The sequence below is a fragment of the Rhipicephalus microplus genome, chromosome 2 (genome assembly GCF_043290135.1).
Source record: "Rhipicephalus microplus isolate Deutch F79 chromosome 2, USDA_Rmic, whole genome shotgun sequence".
Taxonomy (NCBI): domain Eukaryota; kingdom Metazoa; phylum Arthropoda; class Arachnida; order Ixodida; family Ixodidae; genus Rhipicephalus; species Rhipicephalus microplus.
Genome location: NC_134701.1, coordinates 278,320,138 through 278,339,295, shown reverse-complemented (window position 1 = coordinate 278,339,295; position 19,158 = coordinate 278,320,138). Strand labels below are relative to the sequence as shown.

General features: G+C 44.0%; 1 protein-coding gene across 3 annotated transcripts in view; it reads right to left on the bottom strand.

The window, feature by feature from the left end:
• The window catches only part of PAN3 (Poly(A) specific ribonuclease subunit PAN3), a 46,714-nt gene that overhangs the window by 18,178 nt on the left and 9,378 nt on the right, over window positions 1-19,158 (bottom strand). For all 3 annotated transcript variants that reach the window (XM_037430533.2, XM_037430542.2, XM_037430549.2), the window contains exons 7-14: window positions 18,978-19,035; window positions 17,486-17,644; window positions 14,056-14,172; window positions 12,597-12,752; window positions 8,804-9,048; window positions 6,327-6,466; window positions 4,428-4,557; window positions 4,049-4,113 (exon numbers count right to left, since the gene is read on the bottom strand). In XM_037430533.2, coding sequence (XP_037286430.2) covers window positions 4,049-4,113; window positions 4,428-4,557; window positions 6,327-6,466; window positions 8,804-9,048; window positions 12,597-12,752; window positions 14,056-14,172; window positions 17,486-17,644; window positions 18,978-19,035 — 1,070 coding nt within the window. The remainder of the gene's footprint in view (window positions 1-4,048; window positions 4,114-4,427; window positions 4,558-6,326; window positions 6,467-8,803; window positions 9,049-12,596; window positions 12,753-14,055; window positions 14,173-17,485; window positions 17,645-18,977; window positions 19,036-19,158) is intronic.

The window sequence follows — 19,158 nt, the reverse complement described above, 5'->3', positions numbered from 1 at the left end:
GCTATCGTACGCTCCCTTGATATCGAAAAATTCTATTCACAGGGGCCTGTGTTTCTTTTCTGCTATTTCGATGCACTGCGTCAGTGAGAACAAATTGTCTTCCAACCTCCTGTGTTTTCGAAACCCATTCTGCAGTTCCCCCAGCACCCCCTCATCCTCTATCCATGCCTGCAGTTTTTCCTTTATAATCTGCATCGCCAGCCTGTAGACCACTGATGTCACTGTTATAGGACGGTAGTTGTTTATGTCAGCTTTGTCTCCCTTTCCTGCATAGATCATGCTCATCCTGCTAAAGCTTTGTCTCCCTTTCCTGCATAGATCGTGCTCATCCTGCTAAGTTTCTATCCATCAGGAATTTCTCAATTGATTATTATTTTGTTCACTGCCTCTCTAAAAGCCTGCTTAGACTTCGGACCTAATGTCCGAAGTCAGCATAATCAGCATAATTGGAATGCCATCTGGGCCTGTTGATGTACTACACGGAACCCTTTTCTAAGCCCTTTCCCACTCTCGTTGTGAAAATGGAGCCATTGCACCACTCGATTCATCCTTGTCTATTGTGGTGAATAAAGCACTTCTTTGTTAAAATTTTTCTGTCACCCTTGTTCTCATATATTCAATAGCTTCGTCCCCTTTTAGCCTAGCACCTTGAGCTGTAGTTATAAACCTCTGCTATAGGCTCGTCTCATTTCTTTTTCCAGGGTGACTTGTCACGTGCCTTGGCAAGCTCTAGCTCAAACAGTCTGATTAGATTCGTGTATGTCCACACTGTTTTATTATCCTCAGTGATTACTTTCTCAATTTGTTTAGTGGCTATTTAAATTTGCCTTTCTGAATAAAAATTTTCCTGTAGTTGCTCCTCTTGTCTCCTTCCCACTTTCACTGCTCTTCCAAAACTTAGCTCGATACACTTGTGATCACTACCCAGACTTCTGGAGCCACCTTCATCTATTTGCATTCCCCTGAGCTTATCATACATCCTATGTGACATCAGTGCGCAATCTATCGTCGACTGTAGCCTTCCTACCTCCCATGTTATTTGCCCTTCACACTTCTCGGTACTGTTGCAAATGATCAAATCAAGCCTTTCACACATAGCCATGATCATTTTGTCTGTCGGGTCGGTATACCCATCTATATCTTCTATGTGCGCATTCATATCTCCTAGTATAATTATCTCGCACTCTCCTCCTAACTCCTGAATGTCATTTGATATACACTCTACCATTGCCTGGTTTTCCTCTCTGGCCTTTGCTCCCGTCCACAAGTACACGAAACCAAGGAGTGTCATTTGCCCTGCCACTTTCCCTTTCAGCCATGAATGTTCCTTGCACTCCTGCTTGACCCTTTGCCAGTCTGTACTTTTATGAATGAAAGCCCCAATACCACCCCCCTTTCTGCTGCCTTCTGTTCTATTGCAATATTCCCACGCGTAGTCTGCATTTTTAGGAGGTTGTTCCATGTCCCTGAGATGTGTTTGTTTCGACAACCGTATACCATCGGCCTCTCCTCCCTTAGCTGTTCTTCTATCTCTTCCCTCTTCAGCCTGTTCCTAGCACCCTGCATGTTAATATACCCTATGTCTGAATTGGCTCGGCGCTCGTGGCTACGTCTATTTCTGCCCCGGACTCTACCTATCTTAGATACTGGCGCCACTTTGGAATCGTATCTGTCCATACTACCTGTCAAAGAGTCTCCCTGGTTGTTTTCCTCGTTACTAGCTATCCTGCACCCGGAAAGGCCCGCTTGCCCCCCAAAAAAGCTACTGCGCATCCTGCAAGTCCCCAACGCACCTCATGACCTAGCCGCTCATCGAAGTGAATTCTGTCTCGTTGAAAACCGCACCACCTATACACCTCTCTGTTTATTTCCACCACCTCAAAGCCTTTCTCTCGACTCATCCGCCATATCTCTTGGTTTGCGTTGACAACCGCTCTTTGCAGGTTGCCTTCACGCACCGGTACCTCCGGTATCGTGCATATCACTATCTGTACCAGAGGAGAAGTGGCGCGCATGTCATCGACTCCTTTCGCCAGTGTGAATGCTACTCCTGCTGTATCTTCATTTAAGACATCGTTTAAACTGCCTAAAATTATCTCGAGGTTTCGTCTATCAGCTGTAGTTATAAGTTTTGCGCTCGCTTGCCTCATGACTACTTCCAGCTTGCGTCCTGGCAACGCCCCTACTGCAACCCTCTTGTCACCTCTTACCCTCTTTTTGATGGCTTCTGTGCATAGATTTGAATTCGAGTCCCCGGCTATTATCACCTGCTGTGACTTTTCAGCTGGAGCGTCCTGCACCTGTGGGTTACTTGCACCTGTGACGCCGGCTTTGTCCCCTCCCAGCCCCACCACAACTTCGCTGAAGCTGGGCCTTGCGACAATTTAACCGGCTGAACCTGTTTTTTGCGTCTTTTGCGGCAGAGCGCCATCTGTCGAATGTATGAGAAACCTCTTTGCTTATAGCACCACGCAATCCCAGTGGCAAGAAAACAAAGCAAAAAACAAAGCACATGGCCCCCAAGACAGCAAGCGTGCGGCGTAGAAACACACCACGCACTTGCCATATCGGAGGCCATTCAAAGTGCAACCGCGCCGTTGGCGTGTTGTGCTCCCTCAATGTTTCTGCTCCACCACCCGACGCTGTGTTTTTGTTGTCGAATTTGTCATAGTGAACTTAGTTCGACACCTGCTGTGCAGGGTGCGCTCAGCTGCTATGCTACCTACACGGTTGGTTTTAAACTTAAAGTTGGTCGGGTATGCAGTGGAGCACGGAAACCAACTGGCCAGACGACACTTCGGCTTAGATCCATGCGCATCCACGCAAACCTGCCGGCGCAACAAAACAATTTTTTGACCACAGCCGCCGATTCTTTGAACACCGCTGCGCGCACCGATCCAGGCGGCCATGCTTTGACTTCTGCGCACGCAGGCACTCTTTCCAAGTTTTTCTACGTGCGAGTTTCGCGGACCTTTCAACCAAGCTACCCAACATGCCTCTTTCTCGTGTGTTTTGGTTTTCAAGGTCGCCCTCCCGCCGCATCCTCCCCTCTCTTTATCGCAACTCCTTGCCCTTCTCTCGCAAATCTGCTCTCCCATCTTCATCACAACCCCTTCGCCCGTCTTTACCACTCTGCGACGCCCTCGACGCTGGCTCTAATTGGTTTCGTTTTCTGACTGGAAATGGGCCCAAAGCTGTTCTATGCGTTCTGGCATGTGTATCGCGTGTGCACGTCTTGCTCGATCTTGGTGTGCGTGTGTGGTCATGATGACCAACGGGAGGACTAGCACGCTTTTTCCTGCGGCTCAACAAAACGTCGAAAGCGTGACCGCTTGGCTTGAGCGTAATACGTGCGTTAGGTGCCGTGTTGCGGAGCGCTTGCTCATAGCTGTTGACCACCTGGCAGCCAACTTGCCGCTTTGGAATACGACATGGCGGCTTTTAAGATCGAACAGTGAAACTTGGAATGGGTGATTTAGGAAGATCAAACATTAGAGTATACTATAGAAGAGCAGTAAGTTGGGCCAGTTGATACTGGTTCATTGTGTAAGGGCTTAAACTTCTCTAAGACATGGCTCACAAAAAAGGCATTAGTATTATGAAAACCTTTACTGCGTATTTATGAAGTCTGGAATACCAATAATGTTCAAATTTCTGGCACCCAAAAACTCCATTGCTGACAGTATTTCACATAGTTCCATAGCCATGCACTGTGCTTTCTCATGTATGCAATTAGCAAGCCTGGTGAGCATGCACACAAAATTCAGTTCACAAGAGCATTCTGGCTTTATTTATACACATCCAATGTGGTTGGAAACTAAATTTGCAACCTTTCCGCACAAAGATAAAAATGTGAGTTCCCCTTTTGTGTAAACATTAACTGCAAAATTGTAAGACTTGCATAGAAGAAAAATACTGCCTCACACACATAGCCCTACACACCTGTCCCATGCAGTTGCACCTAAAAACATTTGCCACGGTAGTTCTATTTGTGACAAACATAAAACAAATAAAGACCAAACAATTGAAATAATAAGCTGTGTCTCACTCTGGTCTTTCACTGACTGTGCCAAGTTTCACAAGCAGCCTGAAGAGCCTTCCATTTTCCACTTCCTGAAAATGAACAAATTGAAACACAACATTTCCAACTTCACTGTTACGAGAGATGCGAGCTCCTAATCACAATATAGCACATAGAATAAAAAAGTGCCGCCAAGAAGGAATGCTAGAGAAGTTCAGCACGCTATGCCTTGCCGAAGAAAAGCGCCTGTCAATTCATACTTACATGACCATAATATAACCTACTCTCTTAAAAAAGAAAAAAGTGAAACAATTCAAGAAAGTTAATGCCAAAGTTTCTCAGATGAATGTGTTCAAAAAAAAAAAATAAGAAGAAAGCTTGGCCAACAAAAACAAGTACTAGTTACCTTTGCAAGTTCGTTTTCGATGACATCACTCCGCATCTGCGCCGCGTCCAGCTGTGTGTAGAAGCGGGCTCCAATCATCGGCATTATGTCGTTAATACTGTGCGTACGAGGTGGCGAAGACAGCAGGTACCTAGGTCACCACAAAACACAATGCGCTTCTGACAAACAAAGCACACATGCCATCAACAACTGCTAGTTCCCTCTACAGGCTCCCTGAACATTCTCATATTGTCAGACAACAGCCTATGTTATTTTTCGCCTGACTACAAATGCCAAACCTGTATTAGCAGGCCCTCAGCGAAGTAATCTTACAGTTTTAGATGTAACAAAGAATACCATAGCTACGAGAAGCAAGGTGTGTGTGTTTGTGTGTGTGTGTGCGTAAGGGGTGTGGGACAGGCAAAGCATGTTATTATAGCATCAAGCAATATGTATGTCCTTGACTTGCTGGCTTGCAATAAGAGCCTTTATAATACTGATACTTATGGCAAATTTCACTGGTCAAGCTGGAACAATCTTTTTTGCTCCACAGACAATATGCATTCCCCTGGTCGATTCGGACCAACTTAGCGTTTTCCACAGGCAGATGCGGAGCAACCTACTCTGCGATGGAGTGTTCTGCATTTCTCCAACTTGAAGAAGTGGACTGCGCCCCTACTTCAGCAACACGGTGCCATCATTTCCGGTACGGTCCAGCAACTCGGTTGCTTTCAGCATTTTTTTTTTGAGGCCATGTCTGATCACTCAGTGTGCTTCCTTACATTCCTAAAACAGCATCATTCGACTCTGCTGGACGAGCGGTAAGTTTGCTTCTTGCACTGAGTGATAGCAAGAGTAATAGTTTTGACAGCAATAGGAGCAGCAATGATGATAAACTATCTGAGGAAATCATGTTTAAAGGTTCCCTGACCGGCCGTGCACACTCCTCAAAATCATCGGCTACGTTGAAGAAATTCCGAAGGCGGTTCACATGGCTTTTGCGTAAACAGCTTGCAGAGAGACACCACATGAAGCATTCATATGTTACATCGGCAGGTTTGGCATGGTGCAATACAATGTGCTTACTCTGGGTTCTCAGCAGCCGCTCCAGATCTCCCAGTTAAGAAATTAGCCATTAGTGCAATATAAGCAATATTATTCATTGATATCAATGTCTCACAATGTATTAAGAACTGCATGAATGCAACATTTTTATTTTCATCTTTTCTTTCAGACTCATTCTTTGGTTCTCAGATTACTCTCCCATCTTTATATCACTAGCATTAGCTGATCATGAATAATTGAACATTTGTTTGCAAAGCTAGGCTTCCCAGCAGAGCCCAAGGCTGAGTGATAGCAAGGGTACAAGGTTTGACAGCAATAGCAGCAGCAATGATGATAAACTATCTGAGGAAATTATGTTTAAAGGTTCCCTGACCGGCCGTGCACACTCCTCAAAATCAGCGGCTACGTCGAAGAAGTTCCGAAGGCGGTTCACATGGCTTTTGCGTAAACAGCTTGCAGAGAGACACCACATGAAGCATTCATATGTTACATCGGCAGGTTTGGCATGGTGCAATACAATGTGCTTACTCTGGGTTCTCAGCAGCCGCTCCAGATCTCCCAGTTAAGAAATTAGCCATTAGTGCAATATAAGCAATATTATTCATTGATATCGATGTCTCACAATGTATTAAGAACTGCATGAATGCAACATTTTTATTTTCATCTTTTCTTTCAGACTCATTCTTTGGTTCTCAGATTACTCTCCCATCTTTATATCACTAGAATTAGCCGATCATGAATAAATGAACATTTGTTTGCAAAGCTAGGCTTCCCAGCAGAACCCAAGGCAGACCTGACCATGTCCCCTCAACCATGCATAACAAAAAATAAAAATATCTAAAGAAGGTTACATACAAGATCAGGTTCCTGAGGTCAGTTGAGTAGTTGCGGGACACCAGATCCATTGACTGCTGCAAGTTTTCGCGCTGAATCGCAGCCATGGTGTTGCAGGCCAGAGCAAGTACCAACTTCCCCAAGGAAACCAAGTCTTCTTGCTGCAAGTTTCATTTTCAATGAAATTTTCAAATACACGGAAATGACACATGAATATGACATGTCGAGTATCCATATTCTGGGTGCGATGAACATTGTAGTGTACAGCCTGAAACTGGAAAGTAAATATTTTTTTTTCGACTGTAATGCTAATGTGGAATGTGCCAAAATCAGAATTCGACTATTTATAAGGCATGTCATAGCAAGAAACTATCAATTTTGACAACGGTTGAATCCTTTTGTAAGAGACACTGATATGAAGAGACACACGGGTAGAGGTACCTTGTATATAAGAGGCATTTCATATAAAAGACAAGAATTGCTGCCTTGAGGTAAAGGGGTCTAACTGTATTTAGGTTCTTCACCATGCACCCAACACACTAAATCCAATTGACAATTAGATTGGGCTATGGTTAACACAGGGCCATAGTAGGTAGCACGAATATACAGCAGGGACATGAATAATAACTGAGGATTGTACTGTCGGTCATTTTGCACAATACACAAGCCAAAAAATTTTGTACACTGTACCCATATGTGGTGATCAAGAATAACAATCAGACATACAAACTCGTGCTTAACAACATGACATAACAACCACTAAGCCACCATGGTGGCTGGGGCACAATTGTCTGCTTTGACCTTTCATAATTAGGAAGCAAGAAAACTGCAGGGGAAATGCAATGCGATGCAGGTGTTTTGATATAAGCTTGACAATTGAATAGTTTCGTTAATTCAAACAATGCTTAAGTCCATAGTTGGTCCACTATATTGAAAATTGAATTTTTAAGCTGCCTAATCAATCCAAGCTGCTCCAGTGAACAAAGCCGGCAAATCCAAACCTTTTGCTTATTTATGCCTGCACATATCTGCTGCCTTCGTCGCTTTGAGCTGAATATTTGCATTTTTAAGTCCCTAACGGGGGAAAATAAAGTTGACTGCCTGCTTACATCACAGCCATACTAGCCATGACATTTGCACTGACAATCGCGTGCTCACTGTGAAAAAAAAGAACGAAAAAGAAAGATGGCTTGGCCTTTATTTACAGTGTGCCAAACACATTTTAAACAAATGAAAAATTTTTGCACCTGGGGTTGCTGGAGCAGGCACTTCGACAAAGTGACTGGCCTTTTTCAAGGCCACAACAGAAGATGAATCCACTTGTCGAAACGCCAGCTTCAGTGGCACCTAGTGTGCGCGAAGTCTTCATTTCTTCATGCTTCCATCTTCCACTGAACTTCTGCCTTCTTTGTACGCTTCTTAAAGTTGGCCTTGCCACAGTACACCGGTGTAATGCAGAAAAACATATTAAGATTCGGAGGGGCCTTCTAGCTGCTACAACACAGCATATTCGATTTTGTGCAGTACACATGTGCATACACCATGTAACTATGAGTACCAGGACGATCACTGACATCTGAAATGATTACAACCAATTACGCAGAGCTGTCTATGATGTTGCTGCAGCCATGAGAAACATTAAACATCCTGACGCCAGTTGGTATACTGCCCCAAGTCATATTTATTGGAACTTCAGATAAATCACAGTTCTGATAATTCTACCAAAATCTTGGAGTTCCCTACATCTTGAATTTGTGAACCTACCATAACAAACATTTATGTGATGAAATACATACTCAATGACATAAGAAAAAGCAAAATGAAGTTTAGCCATACTGGCTGGATTTCTGTAAGCCCACGCTGGAAATAACTGAGCTCACAAACTTCTAACAGGGTCTTTATCAATGAATGATATTCCAAAGCAGACATGTGAGGACATTTTGTGCTCATTGATTCTTTGTTCTCACTCAAAACCAGCAACACCTGAGAGTTGCCTTTTTAGGGTATCTCAACTTTCATTAGCTGATAGCTCGTAAAAACAGTATAACAACACCCCCCATTTCGGGGGGCTGCAACACTGCACAAAACACTGCAGAGTTGTATTTAAACTTTCAATGGCTAATAGCCAGTAAAACTAGCATAACACCACCCTCATTTTTTTAGAAGGGGTGGGGGGTGCTGTGACATGGCATAAAATACTTGGCAGAGTTGCTTTCTCAGGGCATCTGAACTTTCAATGGCTAATTATCCAGTAAAACCAGTATACTATTCTACGCGAACCACAGTGCAGCCAATAACCAGCTACCCCAAGGCCAGCTGGGGGTGGGGAGTGATGGCTGCCCAGCCCTCCACAAACCTCCTACAATCCCATTGGGCCCCGTTATGCGGAACCCCACTGCACCCTCAATTAAATGTAAATCATGCTCTCTCACCTTAGCCAAAAATATTTGGCGCTCTTAAAGACGTACAAAGCCCCATATTGGTTAGGCAAGAGGTACCTGATAGTGTGGCACAAGTGCCTTTGCGCTGGGCACAGCTGAGTCAAAAGTGAGCACATCCATGATGCCACAGCAGTTTAGGCGCAGACGTGACTTGCCCATGACCAGAATTTTAGAAGGCTCAAAGGAACGGCACGCAAGGCCAGCTGCGTGAATGGTACGCAGCACGGAGCTTAGCTGGACCACAAAAGCCCAAATAAGGCTCTCAGGCAGCAGTCCGGCATGCTGGCGCAAGGAGCCCAGAGCTGCAACGCAACACACAGGAGCTGATCAGGCAGGTAGTGTCACAATCATCAGCTTCACAGATTTTTATATTCACCAAAATTAACACTGGCCAGAGTGGCACTATACATTCAAGTGGCTTGCACTTGCTATGCTGCTATTACACTTATGAGATGCCACCTCAGTGCAACAAGACTAATTGAAACCATGACTGCCGTAAATTCTTGAACAAACTAAAACATGATATACAGCTGAGCATTTATCTAACAAAGCATTTACTTTATTTCCATTGAACGCCACATATATTTTATTTCTCTATAATAAAGGATCTTTATCTGCAATTTCAATATCAAAGCTTCAATGCCGCTAATGCTTCGAAAACCAAGGCAATAAACATAAAGTTCTGTTGGTGCCAGTGGTCATAATAAATTGCATGTGGTTTTCAAGAACAGATTTTTTAAGTCTCATGTGCAGGACAGGAAATGGCTGCAAACAGAAAACTGGTTGAATAAAATTGTACTTGATGAAATAACATTCTAAATACACCTTTGTGGTCATCAGCAGATATGGTAGACAAAAGCTGTGACGTACAACACTAGAGACTCGCACAGTCCGAACTGCATTTCCCCAAGATGACTTCAAGAATAAAGAAATGTTCTTTTTCTACCAAACCGATTATACTGCTGGGCATAACATGCCATCATTAAGCTAGTCTGATACCAACCTCCTCCAGCACTCTCCTTTCCGCGTTGAAACTACACGATTTAACAAACTTCGTTTTCCTTTTGCAGCAATGTTTCATATGGCTAGGGAATTCTGTCTATACCCCAAAAAACCCTATAGTGTCCTCTAAAAAGCAGTTTATAAAGGGAAAAAAAACCTCACGGGGTACCTTACGCATGCGCCTAAGACGACACGAAGGCGAGAGCCATTTTGTTTTTAATGTGATCGCAATTATATGGACATTCTCAACTGGTTTTTATCATCGCCAGGGGCGTAGGCAGAAATTTCAAAATTTTTTTTTTTGTGGAGGAGAGTGCATTGATGTGAAGGGGGGGGCCGGGCAGGCAAACGATTACGTTGCGCTATAATGCCATGGGAAAAAAAATTGGCTCCGTATCTGCATTTAATCTGCAAATGTCGTCGAAAGACGATAGTCGTGCGTGTGGAGGGAGTGAACAAAACATTTATTTGATGTTCTGCTCAAGAAAATTGGTGAATGGTATTCACCATTCACCAAGGCGCTGCGTTAGAGTGCCTCGAGCATGCAGCGGAGGCGAATGAGCGCATTAAGTCACGTCACATCTGAGACATGAGCGCCATCTGGCAGTTTTTTTCAAAGACAAAGTGCGCGGCTCTGAGACGGGTGTGCGCGCCCGCCACAGAGGTAATAAGGTGTAGAACGCAAGACGACGGGTAGGTGCGACCACCGTCTCGTTTTAGCAAAGTGTTGGAAACACTCGCCATTTCCGTGCAAGCGTTGGATGGTCAGCGCAGCGTGATAAGCACTACGATCCTTAAAATTACTTATGTATGCCTTTTCTAGTAAAAGGAGCACATGTAGAATATATACGTGTTGTTATGGTGCCCAGACACACGCAATAATTGCTTTTTAATCAACAATTTGCACAAGTATGAACGCTGGACCTTGAGCAACATAGGTGGGTGCTGAGGATGGGGTCGATCGTTTCAAATACCCTATGCTGTTAAGAGTGGACAAACAGACAAATGTACAGACAGACAGACAGACCAAGATTTTTTGCGTTGAAGGTCCCCAAGAAAGAATATCGGCTTTAAAAATGTCGAGGTGGAGGGAGGAGGGGGCAAGTTCCTGATGTGCCAGCATCCCTGGCTACGCCACTGGCCGTCGTTCTGATGTTTTTTGCATGATGTCCCAATCGATAACACCCCCCACCCCCCCCCCCGCATTGTGTGTTATACACATGGATAAAATTGCGCAAGCGGGGGCGACGAAGGCACATAAACAGCTAAAGAAGCAGAGATAAAAAAATCACAGCATATCCACACAGCGAATAATGAGGGGGGGGGGGGGGGGGGGCGAAGCAGCCGTCCATTTGTCTGTGGATATGCTATGCTGGCTAAACCGTAGGAATGGGCTGCCCTACACCATAAAGAGCTCTTCACCCTTAAAATTCCCGACTTTTTGCACGGAAGATGGATGCGATAATATCACCCCCTGTGCCAGGTCTGCCATAGGAACGCGCTGCCCGTCTTCAAGGAGCAAGAAGAAAGAAACTAGGAACGCCGGGGGGGGGGGGGGGGGGGAGTGTTGTAATGAACTTTGACTTTAGGGGTGTGATTACTGGCGCTAATGCTATTTCAGCAGGCATTAAAGACGAATGGTATACCCTTCTACCTTGTACTCTTAACGCAAACAGACTGTGCAAAAAGTGCTTCACTTTCAAGAGCAGCCATATAAGGGCATGCACTGAGCCTTGATCGCAAGGCAGCCACACCATTGGTGCTGTACAGATAGAATCATCCTTACCTAGAGTAGCGGAGCTCGTGCCTGTCGACACTGTTGCTGGCCGCAGTTTTTATCTCACATTAGCAAGAAAGTTCCGTTGATGCTTGCATTATAGCACAAGGACCTAACAGCAGAATGACGATGTTTGGTATCATTGTAACGCCTTTACATATTTCTGAAGAAAGCGGCAGCTGGAGCGCCCAGTTGGGCACTCCAGACAAGTCTAATTCCATCTGTATGTGCATCTGTGGCCAAGAGATGTTCCGGGGGTCTCTAATCATCCAAGTTGCTGCATGGACATCGAATACCACGTGTGCAGCAAGTTTTTTGGGAGTGCGGCGAGTGCTTCTCGCGGGATAGGTCAAGCCTTATTATTTGGTATATTTTATTGGCACTCGTCTAGCTGCGTTTGTTGAAATACGCGTATTTTGAAATGAATTTCCTACTGTTTCGCATTGATAGGTAGCAGACGCTCCTTCGCCAATCCCAAATCGACAGCAGCGCCGCAGCTGCGGTCAAGCCTTATTATTTGGTATAACAATACAATTTGTTATCACATTCATTGCTCAGAGCGTAAAGGAAACTAACAAATTGTATCTTTCAAACCCGATATCAAAAATGTTCGTTAAGTGGAAATTTCCTTGTAGCGCCATTCGTTGAAATGGAGTTCGACCATAATGCTCTATCTATATTGAATTACACACATAAAAAAAAAAACATCACAATCATAGGTTTTAAATATTGGAACACTTCAAGATAATAAACCATTCTTTTGACAGTAATGATGTGGGCATTGTTTCAGTGAGGGATAATTTTAAAAAAGCTCACGATCACCTTTGTTGATGACATTGTCTGGGAGACCGTTCCATTCCAGTACTGTTTTTACAATAGTACAATAAAGCCGCGATGAATCAGACCTGCAAGACTTCTATTGAACCAGTGCAGAGCGACGAACGAAAGTGACAACACTGCACTTACTGTTGCTCGATACATTGCCGACATACGTGCATGACGTAGACGCAAAACAGAAAATGGAGCCAACTTGATCCCTGTTAAACATAAAGCATGCATGTGAGTACTCACCAGGCTTTCCATGTGAAAAAGGCCTTGTAAGCCCATTGGAAGGCTGCGGATAGATGGGCGAGCAGAAACCATTCAGCGTTGGCACAGAAGGCTGGCTGAAGTACTGGTTCATCAGGGTTTCCGCACCAGCGTGGTAGTCATAGACAAACACCATTGCTGCGCAGCAAGGCAGAACCCACGCACATTACGAGACCATTGGCCATCGCAAGCGCTCTGCCGGCACTTCAAAAATAACTGTACGTAAGACACACAGGCTGTTGGACAAGTGTTTCCTTGTTTTTTGTGCCATGAAGTGAATAAGACTGTGATACGATCTATCCACAAACCAACTCAACTGTTTTCCTGCATGTGTGTCTACCGTAATATTGCTTAGCTGTGAAAGGAACACTAAGAGAAAAACATTTTATGTTTTTTTCATGAGCGAATTTCTCTTCCACAATCCCAAAATCACAATCTTTGATGCAATACAATGCTTGGTAAGCAAAGAACTTGCAAAGCTAGCAGATATTCTATGTACGAATACAACTGATGAGCCAAGCTCCATAGAAATAGGATGCAAATGATTATGCACTGATCTCGCTGCTGGATTTTATGGAGGTGGTAGAGTGGGGCAACGTTTTCGGAACCTCAACGGTTTTTCAGATCCGCCCACGAGCCCGCACATGCAGCTGATGCATGAACTTGCGGTGCTGCTCTTCCATTTTGCTTCACTTGCTGTGTCTCACAGAATCAGATACGGCAGCGCACCACTGCTCTCAATGGCACATTGCCGAAGCTAATTGCAGAGGCTACGCACGTGCCCCAGCGAGCCGAGATGTGCGAGAAGTAGCCGCTTGCGATGCGTTGCACCTTTCTTGGTGCTCGCCTATTCCATACTCTGAGCGTGATTCGCTAACACAAGAAGCAGGACGCAATATGGAACTGCAGTGCCACTAGGTAGTTCTTGACAGCTATCACGTCCACTTCAAAGAGCGCTCATCTGTGGGGAGCTGATGCAGGGGGAAGCTTCAACAACGACGGCGAGGAATGGGCCTAAGGAGCTTCGCTCCTAAAAAGAAAACCGAGGGCGGCTATGACCTATTCAAGTTCCCGTGCCAAATGCTGTGACATTGCAGATTTTGACGTTTACTAAGCTCTCCGTAATGGTAAGAACAAAGTGCATTGCTCTCTGAAAGGTCCACAAACTGAACATACCAAGCTTTATAAAATTATACAAACCCAATGTTTCTGATATACAAAAAATACACTTCGAATCTGCTACATCATGCACATAAATTTTAGCACAAAATTAAAAAATTAAAATTTGTAAAGTAAACCTATGATGGTGAAATTGACACCAGAGCTCTAAGAGTACAGTTTCTTGATTTAAACTGATTCTTTATTTCACTAGTGTCCCTCAAGGATACAAAAGGGCAAGGTTCAAAACCCAATATGTTAGAACCGCAGTTTGTAGACTTACAGTGGTCTCCGAACGCCTTAGTGGTGAACACTTCCCTGAGGTGCACAAGGTTGGAGTGCTGCAGCTTTTTCCAAAGGTCAACCACTGCCATGCACTTGGTATTGCTAAGACGGAAGCCTAAGTTGGGAAAAATATTAGTCAGTTGGGCAAGCAAACAACAGAAACCATGTAAGGCAGGCAGTCATTCTATAGCGGCTTTAGTTACAACGGTAAAGGAATGCTTGGTTGGCGTGGTTCAATATCCCCCAATAGTACCCACAGTCAAAAGATAAAAGTCATGGTAGAGCGGTTTTGATCAATTCTGGTCTAATGTTTTTAACTTGCTCCTAAAACTCATTTTAAGCCTATAAACTTTCATTTTAAGCCTATAAACTTACAGCACCGTGAAAATTAGGCTACATAAAAGGCGTGCTGGCTAGACTACACTTCACATTAAAAGAGACAAGCTACGGGTATCACAAGCTTCTTTGTTTATTTAAAATTATTTTATTACTTCTTACGAACATTCTGGGATACCCACGTGAATTGTAGGCTACAAGAGGAGTGCTGTTGATGGCTCTATCAAATAAGTCTAGTAAATGAGAAGAAAGAAGCTTTAGTGCTTTTGTGTGAGTGAATGCTTTGACATTTGCCCGTCATCGTTGGGTGCACCCTGAAAAAACATCCTGAAATGTCTCGCACATCGAACAATGTTGGGGAGGAGAGCGCAGGGGGAGTCCTACACATCACCCCATCATCATCTCTTCGTTAAGCACGCTTCTAGCCGCAAAGAGTCTTCACCAACTAACTCTATTTTTCTGTTCATATATTGGGAACTTACCAAGGACGGACACTGCGATGAAGCTGCCAGTGCCGTACTGTTGGGGGAACAAAACCTGTGCAGTCCTTTTTCAACTTTCATGTTCAGCAATCAGATTAAAATGTCTACTGAAGACGTTTTGGGCTATTGTGTTACACACATCCCACTCCTCCCATGTGATGCCCAACTCCGCCTACAAAGGCGGGTGGAATGGGACAGATTTTTGCTATCAAACTACCGTATTTACCCGCGTAATGAACGCACACGCATGATAAACCCAGCTCCAACTTTAATGGTCAAAATAGGAATTTTTTTTCTCCTTGCGTATTATACGCAACCCTAACCAACGCGTGGCACTTCCTGGTCCGTTAATCTTATCTTTCTGCCTTTCTTTTTACTTTATTACACCGACCCACCTCAGTTTGCTTCCCGCCTCTGCTTCACCTACGGTAGCGCACGGTTTCGTTAGTTGTTTTTTATCTGTGCGCAGCACGGTTCCTCTCTTTTTGAATTATTTTTAATGTATCCACACGCCGCAGCAGTATTCACGAATGGTTCGAGTGTAAGGACATCGTGGCTCCCAAGCACACGGTGTAGGGATCCTACATGAACAATCGTGTAGGCTACCTAACAGAGAAACTGCCCTCGCCATCCCACGGTCACACAAATACGAAGCTTTGCGGAGCCAGCGGCGATATGCTGGCGATGCTGGAGCGCACGGTTAAATGATGGTGAAACCGACTTTCCCTTTGCATCAGCTGTTGCAAGCCTTGCAGCTTGCAGCTTGCAGGTGCCATCTACCACCCAAGCAGCGGAATTTCCAAGGCTGGGTAGGACATCCAATCAAAACGATGCAAGGCGGTGACATGAGTTCTAGAAGCATTGTTGTCATCAAAGCCCTACTTGTTATCTTTTTTTCCCTCACGAGTCATGCAGCTCATTTTCACCTTGTTGGGAGTTTGTTCTAAGCCTGTGTTGAGTTTTGTCGTGGATGATGGGCCGAAATGCAAGCTACAGGCTGTGAAGTACGCACTTCAACACGGGAATCGTGCTGCCGGTAGGCATTTCGGAATGGATGAAGTATGTGGGCGCTACTAGCGGAAGCAGCACGACAAGCTCCACGCTACAAATACAGAGCGACGTTCTTTCAGGTGACCAAAGACCGGAAAGTTTCTTGCTGTGGAAAAGAAGATCTTAAAATATGTCTGGGACCTACCAAACAATGGCTGTGTCGTTTCACACTAAATGATCCAGATGCAAGCACGAGCCACAGTGAAGAAGCACGGAATCGCTGCCACGGCATTTAAAGAGAGCAATCGGTGGACTACGAGCTTCATGGGGCACAACAGACTGTGCTTGAGGAGGCGCATATCACTTTGTCAGTAACTTCCTTCTTACTACGCAAATAACGTAGTGAATTTTCACAAGTTTGTTATATGCTTGCGGCGGGATCGAGAATTCGTTCTCTCACAAATCGGGAATGCGAACCAAACACCCATTAATATCGACAAGCCGATGAGGAGGACTGTCAATGACAGGGGAGCACGTAGTGTGCTCGTTTAAACGGCAAGAGCTGAGAAGCAGCGTTTCACGGTCATGCTGGCTGTCACGGCAGACGGCTGGAAGTTGCCACCGTACGTTATCTTCAAGCGATAAACCGCGCTGAAGGCCAACTGCCCAGCCGGAATACACCTGCGGGCTCAGGAGAAAGGGTGGATGTTGGCTGATTTAATCGTCGACTAGGTGCAGACTGTCTGGGGACGACGCCCTGCTTCTCCCGTCCCTCCTTTTTCTCGGCAGTTTTCGCGGCCACCTGGGAGAGAACGTTTGCCAGAAACTTGAGGAGCCGCACACAGAGATCGCCGTCATTCCGGGTGAACTTACTTCGGTGCTTCAACGCCTTGATGTTTACATGAATAAACCATTCAAAGACGATGTGCGCCGCTTGTACACGGAATTAATGGCTCATGGAGGGCATGCCCTGACCCTGACGGGCAAGATTATGGGACCGTCCATCAAGCTGGTGTGCTCCTGGATTTCCGACTCATAGCATTCACTGCCAGGTGATATGATAACTAGGAGTTTTAAAAACAAGGGAATCGCAAATGCGCTGGAGAACACCAGTTGTGGGACAAAGATGTGGAAGTGGCCTGTGACCTGGACAATGGTACCAGCGGTTCTGGCGAAGACTGAAGCAATGGAAGTGCAATAAATATGTGTGTTTTCAAATTGTGTACATGCATGTTCACTGAAAAAGGTAAGTTATGCAACTTTTTTTCATTATCATATTTTTTGGCTCATCCCAAAAATGTTTCGGAAATTTAACTCGCATAATAAACACACACCCCAACTTTGCCTTGGTTTTAAGGGAAAAAAGTGCATTCATTACGCGAGAAAATACGGTATTTTTTACAGCTGCACCGGAAGCGGTACACGCCCACGCGTCTCTGAAGTTTAGCAGCTTGTTTAGACTTGTATTATAATCCATCACACATCCATCTACATTAAAGTCTCACAAAACTAAAAATATTGTTAAAAGTGTCCCAATCATCTAGACTTTCTTCTATGCTAAACAACCACTCAAGCTCAGGCAAATTATTTCAAATAATCTTTGATAAACAACAAACCCACCATGCACCCTTCTCAAGCAGTAGCAGCAGCCATTCTTGATGTTTGTTGCCTTGTAGACAGATGTAACATATCCAAAAGTGCTGGACTTGGGTGGCCCGTTCGAGGAACTTTGTTCCAGCGGGCAAATGTTATGATAGTTGTCCACTTCTGCTGGCAGGTCTGCAAATGGCAAAATGTGCCGTAGTGAAAACAGACCTTCGGTTAAGGGGGCAGACTGCTCTTTGGGACCAAATAGTGACAAAAAATCATTTTTTAAAATTGACATATTTGGTATCTGCAAGTATTTTGCCATCTCTCTGCAAATTTTTACATACGAGGAAGTGGTAATTTTTTTGTAATGTCATTCTAACTGTCCAGATTCTTGGTGCTGTTAGCATGCAGAACCAGCTAAAAAATGGGGAACCAACTTCGAGGCCTCTTTATAATTTGCCGGCACCTGTGTTAGAAGCTCTGCTACGAATTTATGAGCACATTTATGAGGATTGCAAAACATGCACACCATGATTGTTGCTTTTTGAAGAACCTGTGTGTTTTCAATTTTTTCCATTTTTCTCAAAAAAGTAAACTTACAACTGTTCAATTCTGTGTTCAGAATTTTGAGGCCTCAATATCTCTGCAGCTAGGCCAGGTATAACAGTATTTTTGCAATGGAAACCTGCATGTGTGTAGGGTACAAGTATGGGAGCAGAATTTAGAGAACAAGTCTTTTTAATTAAATACTCATCAAAATTTTAACACAATTCCAACTGCTTTTGAAAATGAATAGTTCATTTTGCTGTAAAATAATAAGAAAGGCTTGAAAACAAAAAACTCTTGCATTATTTCAATCTATAGTCATTAGTCTATGTTAGGATATTTTAAATATCACTTTTAATTAAGAACTTTTTTTCTATGCGAGCCTTAAACAATAGGGGGTGAACTTAGGTTATCACAGGAATAAGATGAGTTACAGAAAAACTAATTAAACATTTGAAATTAGCAGAAAAAACTGCATAATTCTGTGCAGTTTGATCAAGATTACTGAAGAAATAAACAAAAAATGTCTAAGAGCAGTCTGCCCCCTTAAGCAGACCTTCGGTTAAGGACAGATGTACAATATGGGTGGAACCACTTGATTTTTGACATGCATATGTGTGATATAGAGTGTTGCTGATTTTAGGAAAAATTCCAAGCATGACATTCATTTCATTCTCCTTTCATTTCGATCCACCTTAACTTCTGTCCTATTCTTATCCATCATACTGACTTGGCTCATCCAGGAGGTAACAATGCAACATCAAGTCGAGGGGCTGCATTGTTAAAGAACCCTCTTCCACAGACAGGTTTTCTGGCTTTAGACCAGCTACCCTGAAGCAGGCAGAGCTACAAATTAATACCATATGCAGTGCTTGGGAATGCTGCTAGCAAAAACTCGTCAACAGAATGCTACTGTTAACCAAAACATTGTTTGAGTGAGAGAAAAGAAAAGCACAAAGCAAGAATACCTACGCACCAGTGTTCACTTCTGGGTTTCTTTGAGCAAGGCTTAAACTCTGACGATGCAAGATGTCCTGAAACAAGGCATAAAAAACATACAAAATAATGCAGCAGAAGAAAAGAGAAATTGCTGGCATGAAAAAATTAATGGTGCTCGAGAGAGTAACTTCAACGCTTACAACTAACAAAAATTAGAA